Here is a 14,569-nt window from a genome sequence, read left to right on the forward strand (position 1 = left end):
TGTCTCTCCCTCTCCTGTCTCTCCTTCTCCTTCTCCTGTCTCTCTTTCTCTTCCTTCAGCCTCTGCCTGTCCTTTTCTCTCTCCTTTTCCATCTGTCTCTCCCTCTCCTGTCTCTCCTTCTCCTCCTTCAGCCTCTGCGTCTCCCTTTCTCTCTCCCTCTCCAATTCTATCGTTCTCTCCCTCGCCTGTCTCTCCTTCTCTTCTTTCAGCCTCTGCCTCTCCTTTTCTCTCTCCCTCTCCATCTGTCTTTTCCTCTCATATCTCTCCTTCTCCTCCTTCTCTTCCTTCAGCCTCTGCTTCTCCTTTTCTCTTTCCTTTTCCACCCGTCTCTCCTTCTCCTGTTTCTCCCTCTCCTGTCTCTCCTTCTCCTCCTTCAGCCTCTGCCTCTCCCTATCTCTCTCCCTTTCCAATTGTATATGTCTCTCCCTCTCCTGTCTCTCCTTTTCCTTCTTCTCCTTGTCCTCTGTCTCCTGTCTCTCCTTTGCCTTCTTCAGCCTTAGCCTCTCCCTTTCTCTTTCTAACCCCATCTGTTTCTCCTTCTCCTGTCTCTCCTTCTCCTCCCTTTCCTGTCTCCCCCTCTCCTGTCTCTCCTCCTCCTTGAGCCTCTGCTTCTTTCTCTCCCTCTCCAACTCCATCTCTTTCTCCTTTTCTTTCTCCAGCTCCCTCTCTCTCTCTAGATTAGAGTTAGGGCCTGGGCACAGCTGTTTTCTCTCTGTCTCAGACACCATCATCTCTCTTGCCTCCTGCTGCGAGATTATCTCATACTCCAGCTCTTCTGCAGTCTCCCTGTGCAGCACTCTCTCCGTGAACCCAGCGTCAGTGTGCAGCTCTATCTCTGAAACCACAGTTTCTCTGTGCAGCTCAGAGAGGTCTTCCTGAGGAGCAAAGCTCCTGAGGGGAGTGAACACCCACTCGTCCTCACCTTCCAAGTCCTGCTTCTTCATTGGCTCTTCCTCCTGTCCCTTATCTCCCTCAGCAGGGGCAAGAGGTGACGACCATCGCGCCGCAGCTTCTGCAGGAGGGGCAGTTGGAACTACTTCGGGTTCAGGATTGTGTTTGAAGGACTCCTCCGCTACACTCACAGGCTCCTCAGATCTATTCTCTACTTTTTCAACTTTGTTTGCTTCAGCTAGCATTTCCATTCTATTGATTGCTTCAGCTGCAATTTCAGATGCCATTTTAGTATCATCTGATACTTTCACAATATCTACTGATAAATCAGTAACTGCCTTGTGAAACACCCTGTGTAGCTCCTGTGCTCCTGCTATGGCCTCAGTTGGATCTTTAATAGCATCCTCTGCTCTTACAGGTTCAGATGCTTTAACTACAGTCTCTGTTTTACTTTCAGTTGTCACCTGGTTCACCTGTACAACCACAGGCTCCTGAATTACAACTGGTTTTGCCACTCTAGACACTTCTACTTCGTCTAGTTTTTTCACCTCCTCTGCCTGAGCTAGTAGCTCTGTTTCATGGGATACTTTATCTGACACTACCTCCTCCTGGCTGTCAACCTCTGACTCATGTGCCTCAGGTGTTGTCTCACTTTTAGCTTCCTCTACCACATCAACCTTCTCAGGTTTCTTTCCTGTGACTAGATGGTCCTTCTCAACTTGAGACACTTTGCGGTCTGTATTTACAGACTCAGAGTCTTTATCAGGACCAGTTTCCTTGATGTGCAGCAAAGATTTCTCTGTTGATTCTTCCATCTCTGTTGATTGCTCCATCTCTTTATATCTTGCTGGTTGCAGGTACCCATTCATCTCTGCAGCTTTGATCTCCTCCTTACACTCCTCCTTCTCATCTTCTTCTTCTTCTTCCACCACTCTCGTTAGGAATCCGGTCAGCTCAAACTTACTCTGCGACCACATCATTAGCCCCTCCCCTTTACCATCCACTTCTTCTGATTGGTCCTCCACATTGGGAGTCTCGTCTTTCAGGATAAACTTCTCCAGGTATCCGTCTGTTTCCTCTGAATCAGACAGTCGCCTCTGGAACGATCTGTCCGACCCCACGCTCTCTGCCTCTGAGCCTTCCTCGTCGCTCCTCCTCCTCTCCCCCATGGCGTCCTCGTATAGGTCGGAGTAGAGGAAGGACATGGCTGTGGGTTCCTCTAGCAGGATGGGATCAATGATCTTAGGGGGTCCCGGGGAGAGGAAGATGGGGGTGAGGATGCTCTCCTCTCTGCCGAACAGCGCTGACCCACTCTCCTTCAGAGACCTCAGACTCTCCCTTCTTCCTTCCTTCCCTCCCTCCTCTTCCTCTTCTCCCCTTTTCATCAGGTCCTCTGGGGGTGCGTGGTGTTTGTTCCCGTAGAACACCTCATCCAAACGCTCGCTGGCAATCTCCATGTCTGTGACAAACACAAAGTCATCGTCCGGAGCTGCAGAGAGGCTGTCTGTGGCTGTCATCTGCCCCAGATTAGGCTCCTCTCGTTGGGGCTTCACGGGTGCCTCGTCTCCCACTGGCTCTGGAACCTGCTGCCCAGGAACCACCTCATCCAGCAGGGTAAACGCCTCAAAGTAGTCCATGTTGCTGGTGCCGTCCTTGTGGCTGTGAGGCCCCTGTTGCTCTGTGGGTTCTGAGGGCTTAGACTCTCCTACTCCTTCTGTGCCCTCCTGTACCTCCTTCATTTCTGGGTAGTCCTGGGCAGGTAAGGCCTCAGACCCCCGCCTGGATTTGGACCTGATCCTGGGTGTCTCCTCCAAGTAGGACAGGTTATCCTGCAGCTCAGTGCTCTCCTCCTCGTCCACTGTGGGCAGTTTGGACGGGACTTTGATGTTGAGGATCTCATAACCCTCTGAGATCAGACTAAACAGCTCCTGCTCTTTGTCTTTCACTTCCCCTGACTCTGTGTCTGACTCTACACTCTCCACTCGGATGTTTGGCACAGACACCTCAGCCATCTCAGGCCTCTCCACCCCCAGTGCCGAGCCAGACCTGGAGCTCCCGGGTCTCCTTAGCCTCTCCCCCAGCCTGGCCTTTCCTCTCGTCCTCTTCCTCCTCCGAACTATCTTGTCCTCATCGAAGACAATGGTGATTTTGCCCTGTGCACCTCCACCACCGGTAGCAGAGCCGTCCAAACTGTAGGTGTCAGAGCTGTAGCTGGCCTCCGACGCCCAGGGGGTGGAGCATCGGCTGGAGGCCGTTTCCCAGACTATGCCGCTGTCCTCACTCTGAACTGTCACCATGGAGAAGGACGGGTCCACCATCAGACACTGCAGCTTGGGCTTCACAGACTGGTCCTGGACCACCTCCCGCAGACTGAAGAAAGGAACAGGGAGTTAGATGAGTTACTTTGGAACACATAAGAACATAGGCCTACAAGAGAAATGCACATCTGGGTTAGGGTTATCGCTTAACCGTAGCTCTGGGAATCTTAATTGTACAAATCCTATTATTTGGCAGGCAGGGAATACTATTTCTAGATCAATTCTAGTGCAAAGAATCTACACCCCACTTTGTTCAAGCTGATCCTCTCCAATGGACTCAGAAGTTGAAGCTAAAAATGTGTCAATTTGGGGCATTCAAAGGGGAGAGTCAATAGGCAGGTTTCCATTGCCCCAGGTTTATTCAACAAAATCAACATCCCATTGGGCACACACTGGTTGAATCAACGTTGTTTCCACGTCATTGAACCAATGTAGAATATACATTGAATTGATGTCTGTGCCCAGTTGGATGTGTAATCGAAATGGCAGCTATAGGATAAATGTTCTAAAGATCAACAACATTTTTATCTGTTCAACAGAGTTGGATTTTTCTTTTGTTGAACTTTCTTAATTTGGATAGTAGATGCTGCGGTACACCTTTTGTAATATCCAGGAAAGTAGACCGGACACCATCACAAATCACGCATTGTGTCCTGTCACAGATAATTCTCTAACCACTTGCAAGAAGCCTGATCCAGGCCTATTTCAGTCAAGTCAGTCTTTGAATGAGAATGTAATGGTCAACAGTGTCGAAGTCCATGGAAAGGTTTATAAATAAGGCAGCACAATGGTTTTTATGATCTAAGCAATTTAACACATCATCTATAACAAGCGTAGCAGCTGAAACTGTGCTATGTCTGGGTCTAAAACCAGACTGGTGCACATTTAGAATAGAATGAGAAGTTTAAAGTTCTTAGCTGAGAGTTGGCCAGGGATTCTAAAACTTTCGAAAGGCAAGATCATTTATCTAAGTCAAAATGATCTACTCCGTTGTGTAGGGGGAGGACATGTGTCACTTTCCAGATCTTAGGGATAATACCAGAAACAATTGTCAAGTAAAAAATATAGGCTAATGATTCTGCAATAAGTGGGGCAGAGAGTTGCAGTAAGAAGGGATCAAGAGAATCAGCCCCTGTGGATTTGTTAGCAAGGCACTTACTAAATCATAGATATAAAATGGTTGAAATGAAAATAGAGAATGTGTATCTGGCAGTGCGTCATTTTCAAAAGTCTGTTTCGAGGGGAATAAATGACTCCTTGTACTGGAATTAGAGGAATTTCTCGAAACTATTCTTTAAAATAGATGGCCAGCTGAGACAAAATGGTGTTTCCATCAGACGCTACGTTCTCTGTGTGAGCTGAACTCAGTCCAGTTTTCAACTTAGTCTTGAAAGTTGTAATAGTAGAATGCACAAGGTGCAATTTCGAAATTGGTCATCAGTTTTCCTCTTGTCATGTCAGTCATTGAATACCTTAGAGCTATTTATAACTTGGCAGAAACGTCCAGATCAACTAGCCCATGTCAGCTAACGTTTTTAGCTAGGCTTTCAGAGATTTAAGTACTTTCCAGAAGTTTGCTGGATTCCTACTATTCTCAGATACACAGTTCAAGAAGTACAGTATGTTGACTTTGCTTTCCAAACCAATGATAGACATCTACAGTGCCTTCAGAAGTATTCACAGCACTTGACTTTTTCCACATTTTGTTATGTTACAGCTTGAATTTAAAATTGATTACATAGAGATGTTTTGTTACTGGCCTACACACAATACGCCATAATGTCAGAGTGGAATTATGTTTTTCAAAAGTTTTACAAATTAATTAAAAATTAAAAGCTGAAATGTCTTGAGTCAATAAGTATTCAACCCCTTTGTTAAGGCAAGTCTAAATAAGTTCAGGAGTAAAACTGTGCTTAACAAGTCACATAAGTTGCATAGATTCATAAGTTGCATAGTTGCATAATGACTACCTCATATTTCTACCCCACACGTACAATTATCTGTAAGGTCCCTCAATCGAGCAGTGAATTTCAAATGCAGATTCAACCACAAAGATCAGGGAGGTTTTTCAATGCCTCACAAAGAAGAACACCTATTGGTAGATGGGTAAAAATAAAAAAGCAGACATTGAATATACCTTTGAGTATGGTGACGTTATTAATTACACTTTGGATGGCGTATCAATACACCCAGTCACTACAAAGATACAGGCATCCTTCCTAGCTCAGTTGCCGGAGAGGAAGGAAACCGCACAGGGATTTTACCATGAGACCAATGGTGACATTAAACAGTTACAGAGTTTAATGACTGTGTTGGAGAAAACTGAGAATGGATCAACAACATTGTAGTTACTCCACAATACTAACCTAATTTACAGAGTGAAAAGAAGGAAGCTTGTACAGAATAAAACATATTCCAAAGCATGCATCCTGTTTGCAACAAGGCACTAAAGTAATACTGCAAAAAATGTGGCAAAGCAATTAACTTTTTGTCCTGAAAAAAAAGTGTTATATTTGGGGCAAATCCAATACAACACATCAGTGAGTACCACTCTCCGTATTTTCAATCATAGTGGTGGCTGCGCCATGTTATGGGTATGCTTGTAATCATTAAGGACTGGGGAGTTCTTTAGAATAAAAAAGAAAAGGAATGGGCCTGAGTAAAGGCAAAATCCTATTGGAAAACCTTGTTCAGTCTGCTTTCCACCAGACAATGAGAGATTAATTCACCTTTCAGCAGGACAATAACCTACAACCTACAATGCCAAATCTACACTGGAGTTGCTTACCAAGAACACAGTGAATGTTCCTGAGTGGCCGAGTTACAGTTTTGACTTAAATCTACTTGAAAATATATGGTAATACCTGAAAATGGTTGTCTTGCAATGATCAACAATCAATTTGACATAGTTTGAAGAATTTTTAAACAAATAAATGGGCAAATGTTGCACAATCAGGGTGTGGCAAACTCTTAGGGACTTAGCCAGAAAGACTCATCACTGCCAAAGGTGCTTCTACAAAGTATTGACTCAGGGGTTAGAATACTTGTGTAAATTACATATTTTTGTATTTCATTTTCAATAAATGTGCAAACATTCATGAAAACATGCTTTAATTTGTCATTATGGGGTATTGTGTGTAGATGGGTGAAAAATATTTAATCCATTTTTGAATTCAGGAACAAGTCAAGCAGTTTGAATACTTTCTGAAGGCAATGTATTTCTCAAATGTCTATAGGACTGCCAGTCATACATGGTATCAGTCAATTTAGCCTTAGCCCAAGCAAAATGTATTTTCTGTAATTTTTCGTTAAATGTTTGCATGCTTATCTACAATTGTTGAACAGAGAAGCAAAACAATTTAGGGCCTGATCCGAGTCAGATGACACAATCCCCGAGTCACACAACCCCAGATCAGACATGAAATGTTGCTAATTCAAATGCCCAAAATGTCTCAGTAATTGGTATTCAGACTTACCTTATGCAGGTGCATATCAGGCTTAGCAGGTGTGGTTCCCCTGCACGCACTGAATAAATGTAATTCAACCCCTGAAAACCCTCCCACTTGCTGTCCAACAGATTTTCTTGTAGAGTTGTGTTCAATATGGTTTTCAGTACATGTATCTAAAGCCATCCCTTTAAATTGGGTGTAGCTTTAATTTGAATCCAGTCTTCGTGAACAGTGCCATGGTCCAGGTTTAAGCTGCTACGGTATGGTATGCATTCCATTATGATTCAAATAGGCTACGTCCTAAATTAATTTGTTAGCCTAATATGATCCACTAATGCTAGTAATCCTTAGGAACAAAGGCTACTGATAGTGGCTAATATTTAACACGATACAAATTGTAAAAAATACATTGAAAAGTCTGCCCGTACACTGTAATTAAAAATTATAGAAATTATAAATCAACTCGGTATGTTTGGTGCTAGACTGTAATTTGCGCATGGCTACAGAAGCTATGGCTCTCCAAATTTCATCCCTGCAAGATTATAAGGCCAGCATTTCATAAACGTCACTGTGGAAAAGGTGATATATTGATATGCTTAAGTTTGCTGCCATATGACTAGTTACAGATTTGTCTCCTGAAATCATTAGGTAAAATAAATCTAAACAATTGTCATTTATATTTACAATCCCCTTATCCAAACGGCTTACTCATTTACCTATAGTAGCTCTTATCATTAGCTCTTGTCAATTTGTAAATTACAGTGCATGAAGAATGTTGCTATTTATATCGGGAAAAATAAAGTAGATGACGACATTATTCATCCTTTCATCGCGCGTGAAATTGTTGGAATTCTTTGGGAATTAAGTTAAGGTCAGAATACGGCCTATCTGTAGACACACCGCCGCCATACTTCATTTCTTTGATCTCCACCCCAAAAGAATAGCATGCTATTCTCATGCCTAAGTTCAAGATCAGAATACACGTAGAGAGAAAAGTGCATAAAAAGGGAATGCCATTCCATTTATGCGTGCTTAACTCTGGTGGTAATTCCCCCCTTAGTGCACAAGGCAGAGCCGAGGGAGGGAGATAAATTCCCACTAGTGTTAGCTGGGCTTTATTACCAAGGTCTACAGTCAAGATTAGACATTCAAATTGCTTAGGGAAACATTTAAGCTGCACATAACGAATATGACGACACCACCACCTTTGCCAAATCTGTATACATTATAACCAGTCAGAGACACATCAGTATTCGACATAGACTTTATTAACCAAGCTTCAGTAATAATAAGAATGTCAGTGTTGGTTTGAGAAACCAGAGTTACATTAAAATCTATTTTCAAAATCAAACTTCTGGCATTTACGTCAATCAAATCAGCAAGAGTAGAGCAGGCCGGTGCTCAGGGTTGGAATATCCATTGCAGTGTGGAATGCAGTCTAGTTGTATTTACACCATCCCAGCAGATATCTTAAAAAAATAACTTCCGCTCTGTGCTTTTCCGAGCATGCACTTCATTTGATTGAGACCGGTAATGAATTGGCCTTGTCAAGCATCATTCTAATGTTCTTCAGTAGAGGGCGCTAGTGGTCTTAAATTGTGAAAGTCCCAAACACAAACTGTATAGTCTTTTGCAATTGTAATGGTATTGAGTTGGGTTGGGTTTAATGGTAAATGTCACTAATCACACTGCATATAGAGCTGTTTTCTAATAATGTTATTGGAAATATAAAACTGCCATGCAATGGTTTACAATTTTTATATTTTATTAGGGTTGTTAGAACCTTTAGTCGCTAAACCATTTCTCCAACAAAGTTTTAGTCTTGCAGAAAAAGTTCATTGCACCATAGGGATAGCCCTCTCAGAAGGCTGCCTTGTTGGACTATTCAAGAAAAGTTGGGTTGAAGCATTAGGTTGCTAAGAGAAAGACAACATGAATTGCTTTCATGAAGGAATGACTTGAATTGTGAGGATGACCACACAATTTATTTACCATGAACAAAATGTATTGGTTTTCTACCCGAAGTTGCAAAGGAAATGCGATCTATTTAATAAAAACAAGGGACCAGCAAAATGTCTGGCAGCATAGCAGGAACAGCAGCATCTAGTGGTCAAAACCTGGTATTTTCACACTAATTTATGGTAAAAATTGCAAGAGACTTCAATTACAAATTTCTCAGAACAGAGGAAAATAACCATCACCAAATTCACAAGGAATACATTACATAGTATGAAGAAACAATACTCCAAACGGCATATTCATACTACTTGTCAGACATGTATCACGTCACATCACATGTATCACATTACATACCCTACATTACTAATCTCATATGTATATACTGTACTCTATACCATCTACTGCATCTTGCCTATGTTGTTTGGCCATCAGTCATTCATATATATTTTTATGTACAGTGAGGGAAAAAAGTATTTGATCTCCTGCTGATTTTGTATGTTTGCCCACTGACAAAGAAATGATCAGTCTATAATTTTAATGATAGGTTTATTTGAACAGTGAGAGACAGAATAACAACAACAAAATCCAGAAAAACACATGTCAAAAATGTTATAAAATGATTTGCATTTTAATGAGGGAAATAAGTATTTGACCCCTCTGCAAAACATGACTTAGTACTTGGTGGCAAAACCCTTGTTGGCAATCACAGAGGTCAGATGTTTCTTGTAGTTGGCCACCAGGTTTGCACACATCTCAGGAGGGATTTTGTCCCACTCCTCTTTGCAGATCTTCTCCAAGTCATTAAGGTTGAGGCTGACGTTTGGCAACTCGGACCTTCAGCTCCCTCCACAGATTTTCTATGGGATTAAGGTCTGGAGACTGGCTAGGCCACTCCAGGACCTTAATGTGCTTCTTCTTGAGCCACTCCCTTGTTGCCTTGGCCGTGTGTTTTGGGTCATTGTCATGCTGGAATACCCATCCACGACCCATTTTCAATGCCCTGGCTGAGAGAAGGAGGTTCTCACCCAAGATTTGACGGTACATGGCCCTGCCCATCGTCCCTTTGATGCGGTGAAGTTGTCCTGTCCCCTTAGCAGAAAAACACCCCCAAAGCATAATGTTTCCACCTCCATGTTTGACGATGGGGATGGTGTTCTTGGGGTCATAGGCAGCATTCCTCCTCCTCCAAACACGGTGAGTTGACTTGATGCCAAAGAGCTCCATTTTGGTCTCATCTGACCACAACACTTTCACCCAGTTGTCCTCTGAATCATTCAGATGTTCATTGGCAAACTTCAGACGGGCATGTATATGTGCTTTCTTGAGCAGGGGGACCTTGCGGGCGCTGCAGGATTTCAGTCCTTCACGGTGTAGTGTGTTACCAATTGTTTTCGTGGTGACTATGGTCCCAGCTGCCTTGAGATCATTGACAAGATCCTCCCGTGTAGTTCTGGCCTGATTCCTCACCGTTCTCATGATCATTGCAACTCCACGAGGAGAGATCTTGCATGGAGCCCCAGGCCGAGGGAGATTGACAGTTCTTTTGTGTTTCTTCCATTTGCGAATAATCGCACCAACTGTTGTCACCTTCTCACCAAGCTGCTTGGCGATGGTCTTGTAGCCCATTCCAGCCTTGTGTAGGTCTACAATCTTGTCCCTGACATCCTTGGAGAGCTCTTTGGTCTTGGCCATGGTGGAGAGTTTGGAATCTGATTGATTGATTGCTTCTGTGGACAGGTGTCTTTTATACAGGTAACAAACTGAGATTAGGAGCACTCCCTTTAAGAGTGTGCTCATAATCTCAGCTCGTTACCTGTATAAAAGACACCTGTCCACAGAAGCAATCAATCAATCAGATTCCAAACTCTCCACCATGGCCAAGACCAAAGAGCTCTCCAAGGATGTCAGGGACAAGATTAGGAGCACTCCCTTTAAGAATGTGCTCCTAATCTCAGCTCGTTACCTGTATAAAAGACACCTGGGAGCCAGAAATCTTTCTGATTGAGAGGGGGTCAAATACTTATTTCCCTCATTAAAATGCAAATCAATTTATAACATTTTTTACATGTGTTTTTCTGGATTTTTTTCTTGTTATTCTGTCTCTCACTGTTCAAATAAACCTACCGTTAAAATTAGAGACTGATCATTTCTTTGTCAGTGGGCAAACATACAAAATCAGCAGGGGACCAAATACTTTTACCCCTCACTGTACATAAAAATATATATGAATGAGTGATGGCCGAACGGCATAGGCAAGATGCAGTAGATGGTATAGAGTACAGTATTTGTATTTCATGTTTTGCAAAATGTGGTCTAAGATATGTATTTGAGCATTTGATCATTGCTGTTATGCTATAGATACGTTTCAACACAGAGCGAAAAAGTGCTTGTACGCGATTGCCAAAAACTGTATAACAAATGATCCTATATGCACTGAGCACTCGCTTTGTCCAATGGTAGATAAAAACTGGGAAGGCTAGTGTCCCCGAACGTCATCGTGACTGGGGCTGAGGGACAACTATCTATGTAGCTACAGTAGCAATATTCAGGATAACCTAATTAGAAAGTAAAGCACTAAACTGTGTGATTGTGTAAGGCCTAGATTCAATTAGATCAAGTGTTAACCGGTGATTACTGACACACGCATACTGATGTTTCGGCGGTGTCTGAGTTGTAACTGCCTGGAAGTTGTCAAACCGGTGAGCACCTGCTCTTGATCATTGTCACAAAGCCACACCCGTCCCAAGTTCAGAATGAGAAAATGTAGGCTATATAGAAATAATGATGCTCAAATTGAAAATCATTAAACAAAATAATGAAGGTTTTCTATCAGACTAATCGCTTTACAGTGTTCGAACTTGTAAACAAGCCTGCATAGGATTTCTCGTAATGTGACTCCGTGCAGCCATTGGCAATGGTTGCTTTAGGTATAATGACAGGAGTCGCTTGTGGATTTGACAGCTCTAACGTAGTTTCACCTCCGACATGGCCAAAACAAACAAAACAATAGCTATGCGGATGTCAGCTAAAGAGGATCTGAATTAATAGAGCACTAATTGTCCTAGTGTTGGAGAGTGTGTGTGTGTGCTCCAGTGAAGCACTTAGCTGAAATTCAAGCACCTGTTCCTGAGTTCCTCCACGTCGTCTTCATCCTCCTCAACGACGGCCTCTGGCAACTCATGCTCCTGTAATTCCGTCAACGCCATATCAGAGTCCATTTTTGTAGTTTATAGCAGGTTTCAGTATTTTTCCGTAGTTCCTGATGTTTTCTAAAGTTTCTTGTTATTTTTCTGTTGGTATCTGACCCTCTTAGAGTATTGGAGTCCTTCCTATTTGTGTCATTCCAAGCTGAGAGCTATTCGCCTGACTCAGCTAGCACTGGAAATAGACTGACAGAGGGACAGAGCGAGACAGGAGAGGGCTAAGGGAGAGAGGGGAGGGGAGGGGAGAGAAGAGAGGCTGAAAGAGAGGAACAGAGGGGTGAGGAGTGTGAGACAGGGCACTGTGTCTTTCTGCCCCCTGCGTTTCAGTCTGTGGACCTACAACAACACCCTCAGACTGAGACGTAACATGTCACTCACTGCAACAACTGTTCCCAAAGATACAGCGCCAACAGTATCTAAAGCTGTGCAAGTTTGCTCCCTGTGTGCAACAACTCAGAGGGAATTATAAATCAATGTCCACCAAATGGTGGGTCCTGGTTACAAACATGACATGGTCATAACACTAAAATAGCTTTAAGTGGGTCACAGTGCCACAGTGTTCTAGTGGCAGCATAGATCAGGGTCAGTGTGAGTTTAAAGGGATAGTGCGAGCATGCTAGCTGTTCTGGTAGACTTCCAGGCATTGCGCTAACGCTAGTTAGCAATGGCTCGCGAAACTATTTTTTAACTTCCTTCAAACTACACTCAGAGACATACAAATGGTATCTCTGATGAAGGAATAAGTGCTAAAACGTGTTAGCCTTCCCGGACAAAAATAAAAAGGTGAAATCGGGTGACATTTTTTTTTGTATTTTAAAGTTGCACTATGCAGAAATCGCTCCGCCATTTCCTGGTGGCTAAAACTTTAATAGTTTGCCTAATTTCAGTTTATGTTACAAAATAAACTAGTATTGTGTTGATAATCATTGTACCATCTAAACCGGTGTGAAATATATTTTCCATAACCAAAAATATTGTTGTTTCAGCTGTTTAAAGCTAGTGTTCGAAAAACCAAAAGTAAAAGATGCAAAAACAAAACTTAAGAACAGCAAGCATAGAAATAGCTTGTTAGACTGGCTTTCAAATAGAATGATAAATCTATAACACACATTTCTATGTGAATAAAAAATAAAATTGGAGTGCCGTTTCCCAATGTTCTTGAACTTTCATTTGAAAGTATCCATGAGTTCATCGGACTCTGGGTAAGTAGAAAAAGGCCTTACCCTTTTACACTTGTGGGAATTGGCCTATAGGGATAGGGCTACATTGAAATGTTTCTCAAGGAAGAAATATGAAAAGCATATGCTCAAATGCATACATATAAGCATGGTAGCAAATGAAAGGGAACAGTTTGGAGATTATGGGAAAATTGAGGACAACAGGTCATCTGACAAGACTGAATCCAAATGTTACACTGTTGATTTTATGTATATTTGACATTTACTGTACTTTAACACATTTGTTGATCATCTGAAAATACTTTGGATACATTCAGTAACGTAACAATATTTTGGGTTTGGGTGAGAAGACTAACTGGTGTCTCCAAGTGGTCAGACACCTCTCCAAAGTGTGCACAGTTCCTAAGTAATTTCAAAGCACTTTCAAGGCACTCTCCTAGCTGTGCCGTTGAAGAACTAGAGCAAGCACACTTGTAGTTGCTTTGTTTGGAACACAACCCTGCATCCCCACCATCACACAATTATTGTTATTGTTTACGCAATCCCAAAAACGGCCCATTATAAATCGCAATCTGGGTCAGGTGGGCATCAGCGGACAGGCTGTGTGAAGGCAAAACTTCTGAAAGGATAGCGTATAGGACCATCACGGGAGAGAACAGAGGCAGCTGTTCTAAAAGCTAAAAGCATTGTATTTGGCACAAATCATTCACTAAACCCTAAATCTTAACTAAATCTTGTAATGAACAATGTGGAAATTAAGCAAATTGTGGTGACTAAACTGCTTGGAGTAACCCTGGATTGTAAACGGTCATGGTCAAAACATATTGATCCAACAGTAGCTAAGATGGGTTGAAGTCTCTCCATAATAAATCGCTGCTCTGCCTTCTTAACAGCACTATCAACAAGCCAGGTCCTACAGGCCCTAAGTTTTGTTGCACCTGGACTACTTTTCAGTCGTATGGTCAGGTGCCACAAAGAGAGACTTAGGAAAATTGCAATTGACTCAGAACAGGGCAGCACGGCTGGCCCTTAAATTTACACTGAGAGCTAACATTAATAATATGCATGTCAATCTCTCCTGGCTCAAAGTGGAGGAGAGATTGACTTCATCACTACTTGTATTCGTGAGAGGTATTGACATGTTGAATGCACCGAGCTGTCTGTTTGAGCTACTGGCACACATCTCGGACACCAATGCATACCCCACAAGACATGCCACCAGAGGTCTCTTCACAGTCCCCAAGTCCAGAACAGACTGTCGGAGGTGAACATTACTACATATAGCCATGACTACATGGAACTCTATTCCACATCAAGTAACTCATGCAAGCAGTAAAATCTGATTTAATAAACAGATAAAAATACACCTTATGGAACAGTTACAAACATAGGCACAGATACATGCATATACACACGATAGCATATGTACTAAACCCTTTTTCAGGACCCTGTCTTTCAAAGATAATTTGTAAAAATCCAAATAACTTCATAGATCTTCATTGTAAAGGGTTTAAACACTGTTTCCCATGCTTGTTCAATGAACCATAAACAATTAATGAACATGCACCTGT

General features: G+C 42.4%; 1 protein-coding gene across 1 annotated transcript in view; it reads right to left on the minus strand.

Annotated features, from left to right (window-relative positions):
* The window catches only part of cmya5 (cardiomyopathy associated 5), a 96,146-nt gene extending 83,533 nt beyond the window's left edge, over positions 1-12,613 (minus strand). The window contains exons 1-2 of the mRNA XM_045709108.1: positions 11,738-12,613; positions 438-3,261 (exon numbers count right to left, since the gene is read on the minus strand). Of these exons, the coding sequence (XP_045565064.1) occupies positions 438-3,261; positions 11,738-11,835 (2,922 nt within the window). The 5' untranslated portion in view covers positions 11,836-12,613. The remainder of the gene's footprint in view (positions 1-437; positions 3,262-11,737) is intronic.
* Between the last annotated feature and the right edge of the window lie 1,956 nt (positions 12,614-14,569).

The sequence above is a fragment of the Salmo salar genome, chromosome ssa26 (assembly GCF_905237065.1).
Source record: "Salmo salar chromosome ssa26, Ssal_v3.1, whole genome shotgun sequence".
NCBI lineage: Eukaryota > Metazoa > Chordata > Actinopteri > Salmoniformes > Salmonidae > Salmo > Salmo salar.